We start from the raw sequence: 26,723 nt of genomic DNA on the forward strand, positions 1-26,723 counted from the left end.
AACTGCAGGCCAAACAGCTTAATCAATCACTGTCAGTACCTGCTATTTGTTGAAAGCAGCCAACTTAACTTAGATGTGAATTGCCAAGGGCCAAACCAAATGCTCAGTCAAAATTTTATGTCCGAAGTTATAATTGTTGCAAAGCGTTACGTGGAAGTTCCTGTTTCACTTTTATTTCCTCTTACCGCTACAAAGAGTAAGAAATTCAATCATGAGAAAGATTTGAAATGGGGTTTTCAACGAAAAGACATGTTCTGAGATTCAATTTTTGTTATTTTCAATATAAAGGAAAAGTGAAGATAAATTGATCAGTTCATGAAATTAATAAATGGAGTATTGAAATTACATCGCCAGCAATCTCTCTGTTGATGTAATTAATTCCTTACTTATAATAAAGATGACTGATTCAGATGAGAGTAAAAGGAAGAAAAAAAAATCATTCTTGTAAGTGACAAGTGCCAAGTGGATTCCACACCCTTCAAGTTCTCCTAGTTTTATCACTTTTACTTCACTAAAATTAGTTTAGAGGACATCCTCGTAACTTGCAGGGATCCTCGTACAGACACCACTACCACACCAACTCCTCATAGCGGGAGCTCGTCCATTCCCACAGCATAATTAAAACATAAAACTTCACTGCCAACTTGATGAAACTCTCACTTCTATTTTCATAACCGCGCCCCCCCTCTCTGGAACTCTCCCTTTTGCTCATATAATACGCCCATTTCTCATCCTTGATGAAAAAAAAGGGGGCTTATATATATATATATATATTTGTACGTGTTTATATGGTGGAAGAAAGGTCATCTGGGCACCAAAAAAAGAACACCTCGTCTAGTTCAACATGTGGGAATTACTTTTATTTATTAATTCAGTTGAAATTCAGTTGTGCTTATATTAATTTTGAGCAGAAAAATACAAGGTACTGAGGTTTGCTAAGAGAGTTTTAAAGGTAGAATACCTCTTCTTAAGATTGATCAATGCCTTGATGGAAAACTTGATTAAATATCTAGAAATTTAAGAGCATTTCCAATTTTCAATTGCGCGCCAATTAATTGATACTCTAGAATAATTTTGGAAGATAGTGTTACGCCCCCAAAAATTTTCCAAACCATCATAAATCTATTATCTTCGAAGAATTTTTATTTTTTTAATGATTTAAGACGCGTCAACATCTAAGGTTATTGGCGGCCGGAGCTTTTTTCAGCGCACTGCCGGCCTCCGGACAGTGTTCTCTCGTTACAGACTACACTGTCCATCACCGGACAGTGAGCTGTAAGAAGCTCCTAGGAAGAGAAAATTTAAAGGGTGAGCAGCTGGATTCGAACCCGGGATCTCCGCGTGGGAGTCCATTATGCTAACCTCATAGCTAATCCCTTCCCTTTCGAAGAAATTTTAAACAAAAGTAATTACATTTTTGTATAACCACAATAGAATTCAATATCAAGCATTAAAAAATTTTAGAACATATAGTACGACCTAGTTTGTGACCTAGCCACGAAATTTGTGTCCTCACCCACATTTTAAAGGCAAATATATTTTTCTTAAAGAAAATATGATAGTTTTTATGGAAAGTACATACGAGGGTCGTTTGAAAAGTCCGTGCAAAAATAAAAACTACTTAATTTTTTGGGGTAAACCTTTTTTATTTTTCAACATAGTCTCCTTTTAGGCTTATACACTTCGTCCAACGCTGTTCTAGTTTGTTGATCCCTTCCGAATAATAGGATTTGTCCAAGTCTGAAAAATAGCCATTCGTTTCTGCAATCACCTCCTCGTTTGAATAAAATCTTTTTCCCGCCAGCCATTTCTTCATATTGGGGAACAAATAGTAGTCCGAGGGAGCCAAGTCTGGAGAAAAGGGGGGATGTGAAACGAGTTGGAACACTATTTCCATTAATTTTGCGACCACAACTGCTGAGGTGTGAGCTGGTGCGTTGTCATGATGGAAAAGGACTTTTTTGTGGGCCAATCGTGGGCGTTTTTCTTGCAGCTCGGTTTTACAAACGGTCCAATAACGATGAATAATATGCACCTGTAATAGTTTTACCCTTTTCCAGATAGTCGATGAGGATTATTCCTTGCGAATCCCAAAAGACAGTCGCCATAATCTTTCCGGCCGAAGGAACGGTCTTCGCCTTTTTTTGGCGCAGATTCCCCCCTTGGTAACCCATTTTTAAGATTGTTCTTTGGTCTCAGGAGTGTAGTGATGTATCCATGTTTCATCCACAGTGACGAAACGACGCTTAAAGTCCTGCGGATTCTTTAGGAACAGCTGCAAACCGTCCTTGCAACACTTCACACGATTTCGTTTTTGGTCAAGCGTGAGCAATCGCGGCACCCATCTTGCGGATAGCTTTGTCATGTCCAAATGTTGATGCAAAATATTATGTACCCGTTCATTCGAAATGCCTACAGCACTAGCAATCTCACTCACCTTCACTCTTCTGTCATCCATCACCATATCATGGATTTTATCATGATTTCTGGAGTAGTAACCTCAACAGGGCGTCCAGAACGTTCAGCGTCACTTGTGCCCATATGGCCACTCCGAAAATTTTGAAACCACTTATAAACTGTTTTAATCGAAGGTGCTGAGTCACCATAATGTTTATCAAGCTTCTCTTTAGTCTCCTGAGGCGTTTTGTCTTTCATAAAGTAGTGTTTAATCAACACACGAAATTCTTTTTCGTCCATTTTTTGAAAATCACTCGACTTCCTCGATTCAAACGAATGCCAAACACAAAGGAATAGACCGATCTGGCTGAAACTTAATGTGTGTTCTTCCAAGAGATGCTACTAACTAAACATAACCTCGATACGCGCCAGTAGTGCTATCTCTCTGACTTTGCACGGACTTTTCAAACGACCCTCGTATAAGAAAATTATGGAATATAAAGGAAATCGTTTTTCGTTTACTTTTTTTAAAATGTAAACTCGTTAAGTAAAAAGTCTTCAACGTAAATTAAAGCTGTAGAAATGTTAATTTTATTTTATATCTTGACCTTTTCAACGTTAAATAAATCACAATTAAGTAGTTATTTTAGACAGCAAACATTATTATTTTTAGATTGCAATTGTAAAGTAGAATGTTAGTATAGTTCTTTTATCACGAATTTAAAATCTAAATAAAGACTCAAGTTTTTTTTTTTCAGCTTTCTAACAATTTGCCGATAGATTTAAAAATAGTCACGTATACTTATTAAAATGTAAGAAAGAAAACTAAAATAAGCATTTTTAATTTTAAGCAAAGTATAACACGCTAACAGTTTATCACAGTTATGGAATTGTTCAATTAGTGCATAAAAAAACAGTGGAAATATTTACAGAATATTTTATAGCTTTATTATAATACAAAACTGGTCCTAACACGAATATGTGTTTCCTTCTCTAATTCCATAGTTTTTTAGACAGATGTGAAATAAAAATACCTATATTATGAGATTGGTGGTTAATGATCCGTGTCTCAGCTAGCGTGTGATGATTTTCAAGAGAGAGTGATAAATGATACGGCTAAGGATTTTGAATTGGAATGGCATTACTTTATATCTCCTTCAAAAAAATACAGTTAGAAAGCTGGAATTATGCACAATTTGTTGAGGTGAACGGGTTCTATTATTGAACATATTTTCGAGGAGACAGGAGATACAGCAATTTGAAATATGAAGGAAATGTAAATCTCCTTCCTTATACTTAACTTTTTTAAACTGTAAGTTTTTGTGTAGAAGAGATTCGCTATTGTAGTTTAATATTCAATCTTCAGCCCACTAATTTAATGCAAGTTGAAATCTCGCCGGAGGTGGGTGGTAAACACGCGGTTGCTACTTACTTAGTGCAGGTTATTTAAGCGAAGATGTTAGAAGGTCCAGGAGTAGGGTTCCTTGGTTACCCCAAATGGTAGTACGAAGAAGATCTACTCTACATTAGTGAAATTTAATTAAAGCGAAGGTGTTGTAGTTGGAAACACATTAACATCAGTTTTCACTTACCAGCCTTCATAAAATATGCACTTTTGCATCTCTTGTTTTTATCTATAATGCAGACAAGATTGAGATGAAATAGTAGTTGGCTTTTCTTTATGATTTTTTTCTTTATCAGTATTTGTTCAATGCAAAAAAAAAAATATATACCCACAAAAGAGAAGGACGAAGCTAGTATTTAAATACAGATTTGAAATACCCCTTTTTTCTTACAATAATTATAGCAGCTTAACGCTCAAACTTAGAATTTTACGACAGTTTACGAGGTGTGGCTATTAAATAACGAGACTATTGCTGTAAAACATTTTATTTTAAATTTATACATATTTAGTTATTATCACCTTCAATATACACCCCTCCCCTATCCCTACAACGCTCCATGCGAATTTACCATTGTTCGGAAACAGTGCTAGAAGTATTTTTCTGTAAGCTCCTGCATTACGCGTGCCGCTTTTTCTTTCACAGCTTCAACGGACTGAAATCGTGTTCCTTTTAATGCAGATTTCACTTTGGGGAACAGATAAAAGTCACATGGGGCCAGGTCAGGCCAAAAACTAGGATGTTGTATTTGGCTAGAAACGTCTTGTGACAGGCTATGCAGTGTGAGCTGGGCACGTTGACTTGATGGAGAACCCCCATGACTTGTTCTTCCACAAATCGGGTCGTTTTTTTCCTTACTCTTTCACGGAGTTGAGCAAGCACCTCACGGTAGTAATGTTGATTAATTATAATCGATATTTTCATCCGTTTTGGACGTTGAAGGGCGACCCGGGTGGTCATCATCTCCGACATCTTCTCGGCCATCTTGGAAACGCTTGAATCACTCAAAAACTTGCGCAAGTGATAATCATTCATCGCCATAAACTTCTTTTAATAAAAGATAAGTTTCAGTAGCAGTTTTTATCAAGTTTTGATGTGAAATTTCACGACTATTCGTTGCTCTACTACATGTGTAGTATCATGTTTTCGGCAAAACGAAACTAACACCTCTTACACAAACGACGACGGTTCCGTCAGACGGATTTCTCTACAAACACGTGAGACGCTGCAATCCGAAAGAGAAGGCTATACGCTGCACAGCTGACGGTCGTTAGGATTTGGCGCATGCATAGTTCTTCTGTAGCAACAACAGTCTTGTTATTTAATAGCCACACCTCGTATATTCTACTCGGAAAAGTAAGTTTCCTTCTTCTTGGCTGTAAAATAGAACTATATTTCCGGTCAAACCCTACGTCTCCTTTCAAAAAAAAAATTAAATTAAATAAAATAAAAATAAGGCGTGAAAAGTCATTCGACTTTCTTTAACTTTAAATCTTAAGATCCTAACTTAGATATTTTCTTCAATCCCTAAATTCCAAAAAATTCAATTTTTACAATCAGTTTATTGATTCCAAAATTGACATCTAGTTAGAGAGAAGCTTGCCCTAAAACTTATTTTCCTATAAATACTATTCAAATTAAAGTTATGGGTCTTAAGTAGGAAACGTAAACTTATAAGCTTATCGTATCCACCGCCTTAAGAGTAGTAGTCTCAAGAGAAGTTAGCACATCTGAAGTGGATATTGTGATCACGATACGATCTAGAGAGTTGCCTTGCGGAAATCTAGCGTCAACAATATTGAACGTAAAACAAAAATAGTTTCCATTCTTGAAAGTAAAAAAAAACGTGTTCAAGAAATTGCCAGGGTTTGTTGAATCTCAAGGGAAAATTCAAGTCTAAAAAAATTCCATAAAAAAAAAATTTAGTTCCTTCTTATTATACAAAAATTCCCCCCTAAAAATAGTGGAATCATTTTCTAAACTTTTTCATTATTATTTTTAGATGTTCTAGCATCAATAGCGATAAACATACATAATCAATATATTTTAAAATCTAAGTGAATACAAGATCGATACTGGTGAGCAAGTTTACTTGTCGTTTCCTCCGACATGATATTATGCTAATCTCAGTCGGTGCTCTGTAAGAGATAAAGAGATATGCTTCGCCATTTATTTTCAATGTAAAGTTTAAGATATTGGTTTAAATTGACTTTGTTTTTGTTTGGTAACAAAAATTTTATCCATCCGCCCTGTCCTTAAGGGATTCAAAGGGGGAGATTAAGGAACCAAGCTTGAATAACCAGGATCAGTAGCGAAACTTCCAACCACCTCCAACGCTGAAGGTAGGAACCCAAAATATGTTTAGAAAATAGGAAAGCATTGCTACAGTTCATCTTCTACAGCTATACGAATAGACAAAACCCAAAAACATTCAAGATATATCATAACTCATAAGACTGGCGGTTTTCACTGCCTCCTGGGCTTGCGTAGTACACCATTCCTGCTGAGATTACTCTGGCTTGGGGCCGAACGCTAGACTTTCGGCTACCTTCAAAATCCACGGAAAGGCCGAGTGTGCATCGAGTTTAGTCACAATAAATCTTGCATTCAGTAAAACTATTTCACTGTTCACTGCTACATTCTTGCTTTAGGCAATCTTCAATCAAATCTTGTTATTATTCCTGTTGTCCATTCTTCCTTTGGAAAAAGGCACCAAACGTATATAGTATTTTTAATTATTAAAAATTAAGATGATTTTTCCACAAAAATAAGTAAAAATCACTGATATGAACAATGGAAAAATAAACTCGCTAATTAGTGCACTGGATCTATCAAAGATCCTGGGGCTTAAGCCCAGCAGCATGCTCTAAAATTTTCTGCTGCTAGGAACTCCTGACGTTCAGAAATAAAAAAAAGAGGATCATGGCCGCTAACAAATGTTACTTTGGCCTAGTAAGGCATGTAAATAAGTAGACTCATCTCTCGGGACATAAAAGCGCTTCTCTACAAAACCCGCTAGTTATGATTCCAAAGCGTGGGCGATGACCAAGGCAGATGAACGGGGCCCTTTCGCTTTTTGAGCGGAAGGTGCTCCGTAGGATCTATGGTCCTACACACGATGGAGCGAATTGGAGAAGTAGGAAAAAAATCAGGAATCGTACACTCTCTGTTCACGGATCCTGATATAGTAAAAGTAATAAAGCTTGGTAGACTGCTGCGATGGGCAGGATGAGTGAAGATGAGATTCCTAAGAAGGTGCTAGAAGGAAACATGCAAGGATCCAGAATGGTAGGCAGACCAAAGCTACGCTGGGAGGATCGCGTGGCAAAGGATGCTGCATCTATGATAGGATTACGAAACTGGAGGGGCGGCTGCGCAGGAAAGAGACGTCTTGAGGAGGCCAAGACTCTGCAAGAGTTGTAGCGCCAGTTAAGAAGAAGAAAAAGAAGGAACTGCTGACGGAAAGTGTTACACACAGTAGAATGTCCGGATGTCGGCATTACACTAAAAAAAAAGATTCTCGGGCCAATAATTTCAGATGTTGATGACAGGCCTTCAATTGTAAAAATAACTTTCAATATTCGGCGGATTCAAAACTTCTTGATGCTAAAACACTATTTTGACTGTTTCGTTTTTTTAAAAAGAACTTTATTTTTTGTTTGTTTGTTTTTTTTGTAGCGGTAAAAAAAAAAGATCAAAGATGAGCTAAGTAAACAAAATTATTTTATGTAAAATAATTTGTCTGTATGCTGGAACAGAAATAAAACTTTATTTTGTTGACCAAAAAGGTAAGATATTTGTGACAAAAATAAAAAAATGCATGAATATAAAATCAACTACGAAAGAAGGGGTTTTCTGTATTTCAGAAGTCTGTTAGACCATTAAATGTGTATAGCAGCGATGTTTATGAGTGTATATATGTATGGAATACTATGAAATCAAGTTTCCCTTATTCCGAGAAAAAAACCGGACATGTCGCTTGATACAAATATTTTATTGATACCGGTAAGAGAAGGAGGATTGATGAGGGCTGGTAGTTCGGCAGGGAAGGTTGAAGGGAGCCTCATTACGTCACACATATCTCTGGACCCTACTCTCTCTCTCTGCGCTAACTTGGCACTTACCAACAGACCCGTCGTCCTGGTAAATTCACAATTTCCCTCTATATAGATAGATACTCTTCGCCACTTTGTCAGGCAGCGAGTAAAGTGTAATATCCTGCCGAGTTACTTCCACCGTCCGGCAATACCCCTCCTCCCCTTGCCAATACGAGCTTCCCCTTCCATGTTCTTCTTCTATTTACAACTTATCACCTTCTCTAAATGGGAATACCTGTCGCCAAATTAATCTCCAATCATTTATATTTGAACCAATAACAAGTTTTTAATGATAAAATTGTAAATAATTTGCTTTAAAAGATTTACTTGATAACAAGACCACTCGAGTTGAATAAATTTCATTAAAAAGAATATTCACGTAAGAAAAATTTATGCTATACGTATTAGAATCTTGTAAAAGTAAATTTTTATTCTGCAATAATAAAAAGATTTATTTGTTATGACACGACTATTACATCTCGACTCTTTAACGTCCAATAATATTAAGTTCAACTGGTTAACCCAAATAAAAGAATTTTTTATAAATGTTGGTTACAACCATCTTTGGGAACTGCAGAATCCTTATGTAATCCGTAAAAATCTAAATACAATTTTGTCATCGTATGAAGCCAATTTACACAACGCTGTCGTAGCCAGACTATACTCCTCAAATTATAGCATTTTATTACAGAAATATTCCTTTAAATACTTCGGATGTTCAAAATTATCTTCTACTTTCTCTACCATTTCCTATAACTAGCATATTGTTTCAACTTAGAACTTGCAGTGATTTCTCCATTAAAATCGTTCACAAAGCAATAGCCTATTTAATAAATCCTATCCAGCTCTGTACTCTTTGCAGCCTCCTTGAAAATGAAGATTTATTTCATTTGTTTATTACCTGTCCGCTTTATGAATGCATGAGAATAAAGTATCTTCCTCAACTATCTATCCCAACCACAATTAGCAGAAAGGAATAACTATTTCATTTACTGTCACTGCAATCGAAATCCGACTGTTTAAATATTTACAATTATATCATAAATGTAGTCATGTTGCGCTCATCCATGCTTAATGACTAATATAAGTTATAATGTAATGCTAAAATATTTAGGTTACAATTTAATTTAGAAGGTTAATTTTTATTTGTTATGATTATTTTTACATTATGTAATTTATTATTTTCTTTATTTAAGTTTTGTTTAATTTTTATCTTGTATTATTTGTTTATAAAAGGATTTGTGTATGCATCGCCTTCTGTACACCTTTTTGGTAAAATCAGAATTAAAAAAATAACAATAAAAAGAATTGGTGAGACCATAAAAATTATTGATTATTATTTAATGTCTAACTGAAAATGAAAAAGACCAGAAAATTATCAAATAAAATTATTAAAATTTTCCTTTATTATTTATTAAAACAATTGAACATGAACAAACACGACATAGCTGTATATGAAATAGGTTATGAAAAGACATTTGGAGATGTTTCAATAAGACAGTCATATCTGGTACGTGCAACAAGATAATGGCTGAATATAGGACATATACGAGGAGGAGACAGCATTTTCATTTGGAGCCTTACTTGCATTCTACTTTATTCTCTGCAATTCTATTCTGTACTCAGCATAATATATTGCAGTATAATGCAACCAAAAATTCTTGCTTTCTTTTCCGCAATGTTCTTTAATATCTTTTGCTGATGATAGTAATGAAAGCGACCATTACAGCGGTATCAACCTATTTGGGACAGTTTGATAAAATATTGAGGACAGTAACTGAACAGTAAAGATTATGTTTTCGGTACTAGAACAAGTGGATGAATACCAACAAAGTTTCAAATTATATCACATATTCTCTAGTACGATATGGATATGGCGTCGAGCTCCATTGATTTATAGATTTCTTTATATTGACATGGTGTTTAATTGAAAGCCATTCTTGAACTCGAAATAAACAGAAAGGTACTTCGACTAACTGGAGAGGGCAAAATCTGAACTCTACCCCGTCGTGATACTGCACCCAATCAAATGTTCCTTTGCCAGGATTGAGGCATTCCTCAATTTCAAAACTCTCCGTCTTGCCGAGAAATAGCTGAAGAAAGTCATTCTCAGAATGTCTGGAGAGGCTGTTTGGGAGAGGAATAGGAGCGTATGGCTCTTAATCAAGAGCAAGTAATCCCAGACTCTCTCTCTCTCTCTCTCTCTCTCTCTCTCTCTCTCTCTCTCTCTCTCAACCATGCCCAATCCAAGGGTCATACGAACCTTATCGAAGGATGAATGGATAGGAATGACATGTCCAAAATGGAGCCTCCAAGGCACGCGGTGCTTCCTTTCGGAGAATTCCAACCCTTCCTAGGTGATTAAGGTTTAGCAGAAAATCGTCGTGAATATAAGTACTTTTGGGGAAGAGTTGTTCAGATTCAGCGGAGTGGTCCACCCAAACTTGCCAGTTCTCCTCTCCTGAGGGTTTCTGTGACGAGAAATGCTGCCAGACGCTTGAAAAAGCCAATATTAGGGAGAAGATAAGAAGTCAAAATCAAGATAGACTCAAGTCGAAAAACAGGAGACAGAATACCAAACAAATTATTTAAACGCAAATCCGGGCTAAACGTTGAAATGAACTACAGTAACCTTATAGTTTGTTGAGGGACAAAAGATGATAAGAGAATAAAGTTAGCTACAGGGAAATAGCCTTGCAACTAAGAAGAGTTACAGGGATTCAGAAACTGATAATTTGCAAAATAGCTGACAAGTAATATTGCTGCTGTAATACTACAAGCAAGAGCGCGTGACGGTACCACACAACAACAAATTAAAAAAGATAAATAAGGGTTCAGGATTAAAAAAAAAAAAAAAAAAAAAAAAACTATACGCACGAAATGTAAAGTTGTAAAATTAATTATTCAATTGGAAAGCACAACATTAATGTATTGCATGTAAATTTTAATTTTATGTGCATTAATTTTATGAATATTAAAATTTGTGGAGTTTTTACGACAATACTTATCAACTATGCATTAATTTTTTAATATTCAGGCCATTAAACATGTTTTACAGCCATACATTATGTTCTTCATGTTCTAATTAATTATAAAATTAATTAATTTTGTGGAAGAGAGAGACTTTATTGTTAATATATTCATTTAAAATGCAAGCATGTGTAATAATCTCCCGAGGGAACGTAATGATAATAGGGTATAATAATTAATGAAAAGAATAAAGGTATAAATAAACCACTTAACTTTTTTTTACTTAAAATAAAAAGAAACTTAATATTAAAGTTTAAATTAGCAATTTGGGTTCAGATGGCGAGCGATTAGAGGTTGAAGAACGAGAGGAAAAAGTGATGAAGCATACGTTCAACGTTAATTTTTCTCTTTGTGAAAGCATTTTCACGCAGCAAAATCACGCACACGTTGACGCGAACAACTGAAGTCATAAATGTAATTTTTCACTAATATACACCTTTAAATTTCCTTTTCTCACTATATAAGTGCTTTGCATGTTCAAACAACACTACTACACTCACATATTTAACTTTTTCATATATATATATATTTTTTTCCCCCAACTTGTTATGTAACAACCTATTTAATAGTAGTTTGTCGAACAAGTTCTCGCTTTTGTATAACAATAATAGCACGTCATTTTAAAGTTCTTTTTAAAATAACTTGTTCACATCAATCTTCCTTCCATAGCTTTGGAAACGAGCAAGAACGAAGGTAATACTTTTTTATATTTTTCCTGTCCCCTATTTCTTTTAACTTTCTACTATCATAGTTTTAGAGATGGACTGCGACTGCGTCAAATTTGAGAAAAATGAATTTCCAATTCAAACGTATTACGTTTAGATTTTCTAGAATAGGAAAAGCAGTGAAAGCATTTTTTTTATGTGATAAAAAAACAGGTAGAAAATGTAAAAACAATTTTTCTGTACCAAAATTATTCTATTTTAAAGACTAAATTAAGTTTTCAGGTTAAGATTTTGGGCGGAGATACATTATTAGGCTTAACAAGCTCTCAGAATTAGTAGTTTAGAGATCATTTTCTACAGCTTAAATTATGTTTGAAGTAGAACTGTTCTATGGTTGGGTCACTTGGAACGAATGGGGGCGGTAAGTATAGCCAAGAAACTATTTCTTGGACATCCTGGAGGGGCTAGAAGGAGAGAGAGGCCCCGGGTGAGATGTCTCGACAATGTTGAGCAGGATCTAAACGAATTGGGTGTTGGATGGAGAAGAGCGGCCCAAGAGCGAGGTGTTGAGGCGGCCAAAGTCCCTTCATGGACTGTAGTGCCAAGCAAGAAGAAGAAAGAAGTAGAACTGTTCTCTTTTAATTGGTACTTTAAAAAGGAGTTTTAGGGGTTCTAGTTCTTTTGGGCCATCCCCCCCCCCCCACCAAAATTCAGAATTTAAAATTTATTTATTTTATAATTAAAATTGAACATATTATCTGTAAATATGATTAATCATAAAATACTTCTCAAAACTTTTGAGAACTTTAAATATAAATTATGCAAATGAATTGCAAATTGAACTTACCTTCTTAATCTCACATAGTTATCTTTAATGCCGATCATAGCGTGTTTGCACGTTGGCACAGTTTTTTGCCAAATATGATAATGGCATGTGACATTTCTAGGATACATTCCCGGGAAGTTTGGACTTTGTATTTGGCATTTGCTCCTGTAACATGTTTGAAAAAAAGAAAAAGAAAATATAATATTCAACCATAATAATAAATAAAATACAATTTAAATTAAATATAATATACATTAATATTAAATTGGTCAATCTAAATATAAAAACTATCCCTGAAAAAGGGAGTGAGCTACCATATGGAAGAGATTTCGGTGTCCCCTGCATAATTTCCTGACTATTAACAACCCAATGATATTATACAATGAAGGTTTAGAATTAATAAGATCCGAGTCTGCAGAGCTAGCTGATGTTCGCAACTTGGTTTTCATATTATACCCACAGTCAAGCCTTTCACTTTCAAAAACACCAATTTTTGAGACTAATCGCAAACCAAATTTGAGGGACTTTATTAAAGCAGCGATAGCAGGAGTCTGTGATTAGCAATTTTCTCTTTAATCTCATGAAAATTAACAAAAAAAACATCAACACTGCCAAATAAACACTACAAGCACTGTCTGAGCAACTTCCATTAATATTAAAGCACTTGAAACTTGTCTTAAATGACGTCCTTGGTTTGTTGCACATATGAGGGAACTGAGGATATAATTAAACAACCATTAGCAAGTGACGAAGGTAACAAAGTTTCTTTATAACCTCGAGAGAGGTTAACAATTTTTCCTCTAAAATTAAACTGTTTTATTAATGGTCCGTGTATCTGTTTTATAGAAATTTATAGAAATGCAGAGAAAACAGGCGTAACATCTACAGCAGCCTAGGTCACTAGAATAAAGTTTTTCAGCTGTTTTTCCTCTTTATTTGTGGTATCATCGACGATAGTTTTTTGTAAGTGAATTTTTTTTTTTCGAAAGATGATACTCTCCAAAGAAACTTGTTTAGTTTACTGGAATAAGTAACTTAAAAGGGAAAACCCGGTTTGGAATAAATTACAGCCAGCAAATGGAACCAACTATAAAACGAGAGGTACAGAGCGATACCACACATTGTGCATAATGGCTAGGAATTAATAAAGTTTGCCAATTAAAGCTTTCCAAGGGTCTGAGATTTCTGTATTCAAGGTAACCTTAAGCAGGGCATGGATTTAAATTTTAAATGCGGTCTTTCTCTCTTCACTTTCCATCTCCACACGCTTATTCATGTTCTAACAAGCAACAGAACGTAAATAATTAATAATTTGAGATTCACTGTTGTACTTGATGTGCTGCTCATGTGAAATAAAGAAAAAACTCTGCTCTGGTTGAAATACAAAAGAATGACTAAGTTTACTCCTCATAAAAAAGGTTAATTTTCTTCTCTTCTCCTTAACTTGTTACAACCTTAACATAAAGTTGTATAAGTTAAAAAAAAAACAAAAAAAAACCTTCCGGGCAAATTCAATTTATAAACCTTAAAAAATACTGAGAATATCAGAAAAATAGGAAGCTATAGGAGCTACATTTATGTTTACGGAAACTACCACTTGAGTTCTCTACCGAATGGGGTTTAAAGTAAGATTACAGCCTACAGTAAATGGCGGCTAACAAGTCTACAATATGTCCATTTCTCTTTTATCCATTTCACGATTAAACAATACAAATTCTCAACTTTTTTTTTTTGTTTCTGTTAACCATAGTTGAGTGAAACATGAAGTATTATTCCAAAAGAAATATTATTTATCGTCTTTTTAAAGGAAATTTTTTTTTTCTGGCTGAATTCAAAAGTTTATCAAATACCTATAAGAGAAATGTTAAAAAAAAATGTTTAAATTAATTATTTCATTGAAATTATTAGGTTTAAAGTGCTAGCCAATCACAACGTAGAATGGTTGCAGGCTGTGGGATGGACACGCCCACGTCTAGAGCAATCACGCCCCATCTAATGAAAAACCAGTTATGGCTGATGAGAACAATGGTGGTTCAATAACTTTCCCTTATTTTTCTAAATCTTTCATTATTTTCACATATTTTATTAATTGTTTTGTGTTATTTAGAAAGAATATTAATCTTATGTAGATATTAAGAAAAAATATTAACAAATTATGCGGAAAATTATTAATAAAATTGCAAATCAAAAATTAATGCATCAATGCTATATTTTTATAATATAAATGGTTAATGTATCTGAAGTAACCAATAACCACCACTATAACTATGATATAGGCCCCTCCATTGATTGTATTTTGTGACGAGTTAACATAAAAAAAACTGTTAAAGATTATCATTATATTAAAGGTAGAAATAAATAAATGAAAAGTAGAATCCCTATATGCGGTAAGCATTTGAGTTTAAGGGAGGGCTCCTTTTGCTCAGAAATCTATTTAATTCTATCAAGATTTTGGTATGATAATCTAAAAAAAGTGTTTCTTTCCCTCCCAAACATGAATATAGAACAGACTCAATTAAATTCTCTAGCCGGTGAAGGTGAATTCTTCAATAAGTACATTGGAGAAACATGTGGACCGTGTATGCACAAATTATTCATTACAATGCAGTATGCAACAGTTACAGATGGCATAGTACAAGCACAATGTCAGTTCAGCTACACTTTTACATCTACTTGCAGCCACATTTATATCCACAGTTTGGGCGAAACGAACTATAACATATTTTAATTAAGTTAAATTAATAATTTTCTTAATAAAAAAAAAATCTAGAAATGAACAATATTCTTTAAAGTAAAATTATAAATAAAAATTGAATGTACAATTATAGATACTTAAAACTCCATCTTCTATGGGAAACTGAATTTTACAAGGATGTCCTTTAATAAACACAATCTGGACGTAATCAAATGACCTAATAGATTTCAAAGAAAGTATTAAACTAAACATTGATTTTGTCAAGCAAATTCAACCAGCTAAACCGTTCCAGCAATCATTCTCCATGAGAAAACATTGTTAACAGCCATTTCTATTTAAAAACAAAATTTATCTTTGAAATTGGAATTTCACTGAATACGAGTATATAATCATCTGCTCTTATACAGTTAGTCAGTGGAACTAGACATTATAATGAACTGAGCCTAACGATGCAGTTTCCCAGAACCAGGAAGAAGTAGAGGAAGAAAGAGAGTTCTGGCGCATGACGTCATCAACGTCGGATCCAAATCCCCTCCTCCAGTAACACTGATGGTCTAGTGGTTAGAGCTGCTAACTTTGGAGTAAAAGATCGCAGGATCGAAGCTAAGAGTATTTTTAAAACCTTTTTTCTTATATTAACCTGACCTCCCCCGCAACCAACAATGCCGGGAGGAGAAGATTTGGATCCGACGTTGATGACGTCATGCGCCAGAACTCTCTTTCTTCCTTTGCTGGAAGAGGGAAAATATTAAAAATAAACTTTGTAGCTTTTTATTAGAATTTAGTAGGTTACAATTTGGTAGAAGTTCCCCAGATCTGTACTTCTGCTTTCGAATGTAATTTGCCACAAATTTAAAATAAAGTAATGATCTACATCTTTTGTTCAGAGATTTTAAACAAAAAACAGTAACATCAATTACCAAGTAGCAATAAGGTTCTCAGAATTTAGTATTTTTATTAAAATGTCAAAATGAAGACCTAGTTAATGATCAGTTAACTGTAATTAATGCCTTTTTTATGAAATTTAAACTGTCACGTCAGGTAGAGCGAATAAAGAATTCTATTATTAAATTGAACAATCATCGTGAAAAAGTAATATCAAAAATTTAACCTCTAAACTAACAAATCTTTCCATAAGAATGCACTCAGAGGAAATGAATACTTTAACCCAGTTAGTCAACTTCAAAAATCTGTTAGCAAGAAATTATATTGAATCATGGTTTTGTAAAAGCAAGGTTATACCAAAGGATGTATATATAACATATATATTCCGTAGCAAAGAGAAACTAAGGCAGGAGACAAGATAGCGGACAAGAAGGAAGCGGCACCCCAGGGGACGGTAATCCCCTTGGTTTACTAGCCTAGTACAAAAGCAATGTTACAGCCCCTAGAGAGGTTATGCTCCGCAAGAGGTCTCTCTGTGTAAACCAGCTTTCTGGTATCGTGACTATTTTGTCTCTTAGAATAAAGCTCCAGAGCAACAACAACCCCAAACCAAAACATGTTTGTATTCCAATCCATTACTGCACCACTGCTCATCATGAAACTGTGCAATTCATGTAATATATATGTACGTATACGTACATACGGCATGTATTTAAAATATTCAAAATTTTACATTCCAATTAAAATATTATCAATTAAAAATAACTAATCAAAGAATTTTCTATTACTTATCACCACTTTTATTAAAGTAGCCCCAAAATAATAATAATAATAATACGAAGCTGACCATTCTTTACTTCAGTTCTGATTGGAATAGATAGAACAGAACGAAAGATGCGTTCTGAGTTATAAATGTATTTTCAAAGAGACTATGGTTCTTCACATTACGTCAAAATGACGTGTTTGCGTAGACACTGCTTTATTCAGAAGTGTGTACGTATTACTTACACATGGAACGCGAGTAGAAAATCATTTGAAAACGACGCAAACGAGAAGAGCGAGTCAACGGACAACGTGGCATATTTAACACTTTAAAGAAACTACGATAGGCAGTCTGTACACCGTGCATCACAATCAAGATGGATGCTTCTTTCTTAAATAAGATCGGTCCAACGTCTTCCAGCAGTTGAGAATTAGGACAAGCGTGTATTATAATAAAAAAAACACAATGGTAGAAACAGGCACTAGGTCAATGTTTACAATGTATACTCGTGCATAATCGGCTAGTCTCGCAAGTAGGGGTTTAAATAAAAGGAAAATAGAAAATCTTCATTAGTTTTGATGGAATTCCCACAATTTCAGTTTTGAACATTGTATTTTTATGACGAGCTGATATTATACACATTAGGTCGGCTGGTTTTGAATGCAGTAGTTCAGAAAATAGGGAAAATTCCAAATCCAAATAGAATTCATGCATTGTTTGCAATCATATTGACCGGCCTGCTCTCCTTCAACTCCAAAAGAATTATGGGAGAAATATAAATTGTAGTTGGATGAAGATATTTTCCGTCAAATACGCCAGAAAAATTCCAAGATGAGCTTGGATTTCACAGCTGAAATCTACAAAGAAACGTTGATAATGATTGAAAATTTAACTAATTTGACTGGGCTACAACTGCAGCATAAAATTCTTCGTGCTTAAATTTCTCTCTTTAAAGATACGAGTATATTCCTTCCTTCTAAACCCCTAAAATGCAATAGCGTAATTAAATTTAGAATGATAATGATGATGAAGTTCAACAAGATGACGGCACTTACTTATTCAAATAGTTAACAAATTTATTCCGGTATCCCAATTTACCACCCCTGCCTACTTCCTGGCTTTTCCATTCCCAGATTTTCCTACTGAACCTACAATAAACTGAACTCTCTACTAATCATAGAGTAGTTTATTAAGAAAATTCATACAGATTAGGATGTAAACGTGTTTGTTGTGGATTTTCTTTTATACCCCTTGTTTGTTGGATAAATTTTTCTTGCTCCATCTGTTGATTATTCACTTATTTCTGGTTCAAAGAGAGATCACCCTGCTGTTGCTTTCAGAGAAATTAAAGACAACGATGATAGACAATGAACAAAGCGAGCTTAGGACCCTTATTTCCTGTCTGGACAGAAGAAAGGAGAAGTGAAAAAAAGGCGAAGATATACATCAGTGGTTCTTAACCGATGTTCCGCGAATATGGTCCAAGTGTTCCGCGAAATTTCAATTTTAAATGTATTGAAATTTAGAAACTTAGGAAAGATACGAAAACAAAAAATTGTTCTTTTTTTTTAATTTGAATTTAATTTTAAGTTCTTGCTAAATACCGAATTTCAAATTATTTAATGTTAGTGTTCCGCGAGAAAAATATATACATATAATTGTGTTCCGCGTCTATGAAAAGGTTAAGAACCACTGATATAAAGGATTGAAAATTTTTTGGGTCATGAAATTCTGTAAAATTATGGCCGTTCTATATCTCCCACTGTGAACCACGTATTCGTACGAAATTTTGTTCTCTTGTACACTTTGTTTTTCTCAATTATAAACTATAGTTATTTTGTGCACAGATCTATAAATGTAGAAGATATAAAGGGTTGAAAATTTTTTGGGTCATGAAATTCTGTAAAATTATGGCCGTTCTATATCTCCCACTGTGAAGCACGTATTCGTATGAAATTTTGTTCTCTTGTACACTTTGTTTTTCTCAATTATAAACTATAGTTATTTTGTGCACAGATCTATAAATGTAGAAGATATAAAGGGTTGAAAATTTTTTGGGTCATGAAATTCTGTAAAATTATGGCCGTTCTGACGCCATATCTCCCACTGTGAACCACGTATTCGTATGAAATTTTGTTCTCTTGTACACTTTGTTTTTCTCAATTATAAACTATAGTTATTTTGTGCACAGATCTATAAATGTAAAAGATATAAAGGGTTGAAAAATTTTTGGGTCATGAAATTCTGTAAAATTATGGCCGTCCTACATCTCCCACTGTGAACCACGTATTCGTATGAAATTTTGTTCTCTTGTACACTTTGTTTTTCTCAATTATAAACTATAGTTATTTTGTGCACAGATCTATAAATGTAGAAGATATAAAGGGTTGAAAATTTTTTGGGTCATGAAATTCTGTAAAATTATGGCCGTTCTATATCTCCCACTGTGAAGCACGTATTCGTATGAAATTTTGTTCTCTTGTACACTTTGTTTTTCTCAATTATAAACTATAGTTATTTTGTGCACAGATCTATAAATGTAGAAGATATAAAGAGTTGAAAATTTTTTGGGTCATGAAATTCTGTAAAATTATGGCCGTTCTATATCTCCCACTGTGAACCACGTATTCGTATGAAATTTTGTTCTCTTGTACACTTTGTTTTTCTCAATTATAAACTATAGTTATTTTGTCCTCAGATCTATAAATGTAGAAGATATAAACGGTTGAAAATTTTTTGGATCATGAAATTCTGTAAAATTATGGCCGTTCTATATCTCCCACTGTGAACCAAGTATTCGTATGAAATTTTGTTCTCTTGTACACTTTGTTTTTCTCAATTATAAACTATAGTTATTTTGTGCACAGATCTATAAATGTAGAAGATATAAAGGGTTGAAAATTTTTTGGGTCATGAAATTCTGTAAAATTATAGCCGTTCTATATCTCCCACTGTGAACCACGTATTCGTATGAAATTTTGTTCTCTTGTACACTTTGCTTTTCTTAATTATAAACTATAGTTATTTTGTGCACAGATCTATAAATGTAGAAGATATAAAGGGCTGAATATTTTTTGGGTCATGAAATTCTGTAAAATTATGGCCGTTCTATATCTCCCACTGTGAACCACGTATTCGTATGAAATATTGTTCTCTTGTACACTTTGTTTTTCTCAATTATAAACTATAGTTATTTTGTGCACAGATCTATAAATGAAGAAGATATAAAGGGTTGAAAATTTTTTGGGTCATGAAATTCTGTAAAATTATGGCCGTTCTATATCTCCCACTGTGAAGCACGTATAGATATGAAATTTTGTACTTTTGTACACTTTGTTTTCCTCAATTATAAACTATAGTTATTTTGTGCTCAGATCTTTAAATGTAGAAGATATAAAGGGTTGAAAATTTTTTGGGTCATGAAATTCTGTAAAATTATGGCCGTTCTATATCTCCCACTGTGAACCACGTATTCGTATGAAATTTTGTTCTCTTGTACACTTTGTTTTTCTCAATTATAAACTATAGTTATTTTGTGCACAGATCTATAAATGTAGATGATATAAAGGGTTGAAAATTTTTTGGGTCATGAAATTCTGTAAAATTATGGCCGTTCTATATCTCCCACTGTGAACCACGTATTCGTATGAAATTTTGTACTCTTGTACACTTTGTTTTTCTCAATTATAAACTATAGTTATTTTGTGCTCAGATCTAAAAAGGTAGAAGATATAAAGGGCTGAATATTTTTTGGGTCATGAAATTCTGTAAAATTATGGCCGTTCTATATCTCCCACTGTGAACCACGTATTCGTATGAAATTTTGTTCTCTTGTACACTTTGTTTTTCACAATTATAAACTATAGTTATTTTGTGCTCAGATCTTTAAATGTAGAAGATATAAAGGGTTGAAAATTTTTTGGGTCATGAAATTCTGTAAAATTATGGCCGTTTTATATCTCCCACTGTGAACCACGTATTCTTATGAAATTTTGTTCTCTTGTACACTTTGTTTTTCTCAATTAAAAGCTATAGTTATTTTGTGCACAGATCTATAAATGTAGAAGATATAAAGGGTTGAAAATTTTTTGGGTCATGAAATTCTGTAAAATTATGGCCGTTCTATATCTCCCACTGTGAACCACGTATTGATATGGAATTTTGTACACTTGTACACTTTGTTTTTCTCAATTATAAACTATAGTTATTTTGTGCTCAGATCTAAAAAGGTAGAAGATATAAAGGGTTGAAAATTTTTTGGGTCATGAAATTCTGTAAAATTATGGCCGTTCTATATCTCCCACTGTAACCCCATTTTCGTATGAAATTTTGTTCTCTTGTACACTTTGTTTTTATCAATTATAGACTATAGTTATTTTGTGCACAGATCTATAAATGTAGATGATATAAAGGGTTGAAAATTTTTTGGGTCATGAAATTCTGTAAAATTATGGCCGTTCTATATCTCCCACTGTGAACCACGTATTCGTATGAAATTTTGTTCTCTTGTACACTTTGTTTTTCTCAATTATAAACTATAGTTATTTTGTGCACAGATCTATAAATGTAGAAGATACAAAAGGCTGAATATTTTTTGGGTCATGAAATTCTGTAAAATTATGGCCGTTCTATATCTCCCACTGTGAACCACGTATTCATATGAAATTTTGTTCTCTTGTACACTTTGTTTTTCTCAATTATAAACTATAGTTATTTTGTACACAGATCTATAAATGTAGAAGATATAAAAGGCTGAATATTTTTTGGGTCATGAAATTCTGTAAAATTATGGCCGTTCTATATCTCCCACTGTGAAGCACGTATAGATATGAAATTTTGTACTTTTGTACACTTTGTTTTTCTCAATTATAAACTATAGTTATTTTGTGCTCAGATCTATAAATGTAGAAGATATAAAGGGTTGAAAATTTTTTGGGTCATGAAATTCTGTAAAATTATGGCCGTTCTATATCTCCCACTGTGAACCACGTATTCGTATGAAATTTTGTTCTCTTGTACACTTTGATTTTCTCCATTATAAACTACAGTTATTTTGTGCACAGATCTATAAATGTAGAAGATATAAAGGGTTGAAAATTTTTTGGGTCATGAAATTCTGTAAAATTATGGCCGTTCTATATCTCCCACTGTGAACCACGTATTCGTATGAAATTTTGTTCTCTTGTACACTTTGTTTTTCTCAATTATAATCTATAGTTATTTTGTGCTCAGATCTAAAAAGGTAGAAGATATAAAGGGCTGAATATTTTTTGGGTCATGAAATTCTGTAAAATTATGGCCGTTCTATATCTCCCACTGTGAAGCACGTATTCGTATGAAATTTTGTTCTCATGTACACTTTGTTTTTCTCAATTATAAACTATAGTTATTTTGTGCACAGATCTATAAATCTAAAAGATATAAAGGGTTGAAAATTTTTTGGGTCATGAAATTCTGTAAAATTATGGCCGTTCTACATCTCCCACTGTGAACCACGTATTCGTATGAAATTTTGTTCTCTTGTACACTTTGTTTTTCTCAATTATAAACTATAGTTATTTTGTGCACAGATCTATAAATGTAGAAGATATTAAAGGCTGAATATTTTTTGGGTCATGAAATTCTGTAAAATTATGGCCGTTCTATATCTCCCACTGTGAAGCACGTATAGATATGAAATTTTGTACTTTTGTACACTTTGTTTTCCTCAATTATAAACTATAGTTATTTTGTGCTCAGATCTTTAAATGTAGAAGATATAAAGGGTTGAAAATTTTTTGGGTCATGAAATTCTGTAAAATTATGGCCGTTCTATATCTCCCACTGTGAACCACGTATTCGTATGAAATTTTGTTCTCTTGTACACTTTGTTTTTCTCAATTATAAACTATAGTTATTTTGTGCACAGATCTATAAATGTAGATGATATAAAGGGTTGAAAATTTTTTGGGTCATGAAATTCTGTAAAATTATGGCCGTTCTATAACTCCCACTGTGAACCACGTATTCGTATGAAATTTTGTACTCTTGTACACTTTGTTTTTCTCAATTATAAACTATAGTTATTTTGTGCTCAGATCTAAAAAGGTAGAAGATATAAAGGGCTGAATATTTTTTGGGTCATGAAATTCTGTAAAATTATGGCCGTTCTATATCTCCCACTGTGAACCACGTATTCGTATGAAATTTTGTTCTCTTGTACACTTTGTTTTTCACAATTATAAACTATAGTTATTTTGTGCTCAGATCTTTAAATGTAGAAGATATAAAGGGTTGAAAATTTTTTGGGTCATGAAATTCTGTAAAATTCTGGCCGTTTTATATCTCCCACTGTGAACCACGTATTCTTATGAAATTTTGTTCTCTTGTACACTTTTTTTTTCTCAATTATAAACTATAGTTATTTTGTTCACAGATCTATAAATGTAGAAGATATAAAGGGTTGAAAATTTTTTGGGTCATGAAATTCTGTAAAATTATGGCCGTTCTATATCTCCCACTGTGAACCACGTATTGATATGGAATTTTGTACACTTGTACACTTTGTTTTTCTCAATTATAAACTATAGTTATTTTGTGCTCAGATCTAAAAAGGTAGAAGATATAAAGGGTTGAAAATTTTTTGGGTCATGAAATTCTGTAAAATTATGGCCGTTCTATATCTCCCACTGTAACCCCATTTTCGTATGAAATTTTGTTCTCTTGTACACTTTGTTTTTATCAATTATAGACTATAGTTATTTTGTGCACAGATCTATAAATGTAGATGATATAAAGGGTTGAAAATTTTTTGGGTCATGAAATTCTGTAAAATTATGGCCGTTCTATATCTCCCACTGTGAACCACGTATTCGTATGAAATTTTGTTCTCTTGTACACTTTGTTTTTCTCAATTATAAACTATAGTTATTTTGTGCACAGATCTATAAATGTAGAAGATACAAAAGGCTGAATATTTTTTGGGTCATGAAATTCTGTAAAATTATGGCCGTTCTATATCTCCCACTGTGAACCACGTATTCATATGAAATTTTGTTCTCTAGTACACTTTGTTTTTCTCAATTATAAACTATAGTTATTTTGTACACAGATCTATAAATGTAGAAGATATAAAAGGCTGAATATTTTTTGGGTCATGAAATTCTGTAAAATTATGGCCGTTCTATATCTCCCACTGTGAAGCACGTATAGATATGAAATTTTGTACTTTTGTACACTTTGTTTTTCTCAATTATAAACTATAGTTATTTTGTGCTCAGATCTATAAATGTAGAAGATATAAAGGGTTGAAAATTTTTTGGGTCATGAAATTCTGTAAAATTATGGCCGTTCTATATCTCCCACTGTGAACCACGTATTCGTATGAAATTTTGTTCTCTTGTACACTTTGATTTTCTCCATTATAAACTACAGTTATTTTGTGCACAGATCTATAAATGTAGAAGATATAAAGGGTTGAAAATTTTTTGGGTCATGAAATTCTGTAAAATTATGGCCGTTCTATATCTCCCACTGTGAACCACGTATTCGTATGAAATTTTGTTCTCTTGTACACTTTGTTTTTCTCAATTATAATCTATAGTTATTTTGTGCTCAGATCTAAAAAGGTAGAAGATATAAAGGGCTGAATATTTTTTGGGTCATGAAATTCTGTAAAATTATGGCCGTTCTATATCTCCCACTGTGAACCACGTATTCGTATGAAATTTTGTTCTCTTGTACACTTTGTTTTTCTCAATTATAAACTATAGTTATTTTGTGCACAGATCTATAAATGTAAAAGATATAAAGGGTTGAAAATTTTTTGGGTCATGAAATTCTGTAAAATTATGGCCGTTCTACATCTCCCACTGTGAACCACGTATTCGTATGAAATTTTGTTCTCTTGTACACTTTGTTTTTCTCAATTATAAACTATAGTTATTTTGTGCACAGATCTATAAATGTAGAAGATATTAAAGGCTGAATATTTTTTGGGTCATGAAATTCTGTAAAATTATGGCCGTTCTATATCTCCCACTGTGAAGCACGTATAGATATGAAATTTTGTACTTTTGTACACTTTGTTTTCCTCAATTATAAACTATAGTTATTTTGTGCTCAGATCTTTAAATGTAGAAGATATAAAGGGTTGAAAATTTTTTGGGTCATGAAATTCTGTAAAATTATGGCCGTTCTATATCTCCCACTGTGAACCACGTATTCGTATGAAATTTTGTTCTCTTGTACACTTTGTTTTTCTCAATTATAAACTATAGTTATTTTGTGCACAGATCTATAAATGTAGAAGATATTAAAGGCTGAATATTTTTTGGGTCATGAAATTCTGTAAAATTATGGCCGTTCTATATCTCCCACTGTGAAGCACGTATAGATATGAAATTTTGTACTTTTGTACACTTTGTTTTCCTCAATTATAAACTATAGTTATTTTGTGCTCAGATCTTTAAATGTAGAAGATATAAAGGGTTGAAAATTTTTTGGGTCATGAAATTCTGTAAAATTATGGCCGTTCTATATCTCCCACTGTGAACCACGTATTCGTATGAAATTTTGTTCTCTTGTACACTTTGTTTTTCTCAATTATAATCTATAGTTATTTTGTGCACAGATCTATAAATGTAGAAGATATAAAGGGTTGAAAATTTTTTGGGTCATGAAATTCTGTAAAATTCTGGCCGTTTTATATCTCCCACTGTGAACCACGTATTCGTATGAAATTTTGTTCTCTTGTACACTTTGTTTTTCTCAATTATAAACTATAGTTATTTTGTGCACAGATCTATAAATGTAGAAGATATAAAGGGCTGAATATTTTTTGGGTCATGAAATTCTGTAAAATTATGGCCGTTCTATAACTCCCACTGTGAACCACGTATTCGTATGAAATTTTGTACTCTTGTACACTTTGTTTTTCTCAATTATAAACTATAGTTTTTTTGTGCACAGATCTATAAATGTAGAAGATATAAAGGGCTGAATATTTTTTGGGTCATGAAATTCTGTAAAATTATGGCCTTTCTATATCTCCCACTGTGAAGCACGTATTGTTATGAAATTTTGTACTCTTGTACACTTTGTTTTTCTCAATTATAAACTATAGTTATTTTGTGCACAGATCTATAAATGTAGAAGATATAAAGGGTTGAAAATTTTTTGGGTCATGAAATTCTGTAAAATTATGGCCGTTCTATATCTCCCACTGTGAACCACGTATTCGTATGAAATTTTGTTCTCTTGTACACTTTGTTTTTCTCAATTATAAACTATAGTTATTTTGTGCACAGATCTATAAATGTAGAAGATATAAAGGGTTGAAAATTTTTTGGGTCATGAAATTCTGTAAAATTATGGCCGTTCTATATCTCCCACTGTGAACCACGTATTCGTATGAGATTTTGTTCTCTTGTACACTTTGTTTTTCTCAATTATAAACTATAGTTATTTTGTGCACAGATCTATAATTTTAGAAGATATAAAGCAGTGGTTCTTAACCGGTGTTCCGCGAATATGGTCCAAGTGTTCCCCGAAATTTCAATTTTAAATGTATTGAAATTTAGAAACTTAGGAAAGATACGAAAACAAAAAATTGTTCTTTTTTTTTAATTTGAATTTAATTTTAAGTTCTTGCTAAATACCGAATTTCAAATTATTTAATGTTAGTGTTTCGCGAGAAAAATATATACATATTATTGTGTTCCGCGTCTATGAAAAGGTTAAGAACTACTGATCTACGTAGTTGCAGGCGATAGAAGTTAGAATTTTTATTGTGTTTTTTTTGCAGCACTCAGAAAATTATGGTTAATAAGCAAACAAAACTAACACAACAAAATAAATATCTATAAACGCAATTATTATAAAGACTGAGATTAGATTTAGTTTATAAAAATCAATTTTTTCAGACATTCTACACTATCTTTTCACATCTCTGTAAGATAACGTTTGACGTCAGACAAGAAAAG

At 33.1% G+C, this 26,723-nt stretch overlaps 1 protein-coding gene across 4 annotated transcripts in view; it reads right to left on the reverse strand.

The window, feature by feature from the left end:
* Nucleotides 1–26,723, reverse strand: part of LOC141446030 (uncharacterized) — a 95,928-nt gene that overhangs the window by 29,631 nt on the left and 39,574 nt on the right. For all 4 annotated transcript variants that reach the window (XM_074112370.1, XM_074112369.1, XM_074112372.1 and 1 more), the window contains one exon: nt 12,440–12,583. In XM_074112370.1, the coding sequence (XP_073968471.1) occupies nt 12,440–12,583 (144 nt within the window). The remainder of the gene's footprint in view (nt 1–12,439; nt 12,584–26,723) is intronic.

Source organism: Rhodnius prolixus, unplaced genomic scaffold (genome assembly GCF_049639745.1).
Source record: "Rhodnius prolixus isolate KJV_2025 unplaced genomic scaffold, Rpr scaffold_1, whole genome shotgun sequence".
NCBI classification, from domain to species: domain Eukaryota; kingdom Metazoa; phylum Arthropoda; class Insecta; order Hemiptera; family Reduviidae; genus Rhodnius; species Rhodnius prolixus.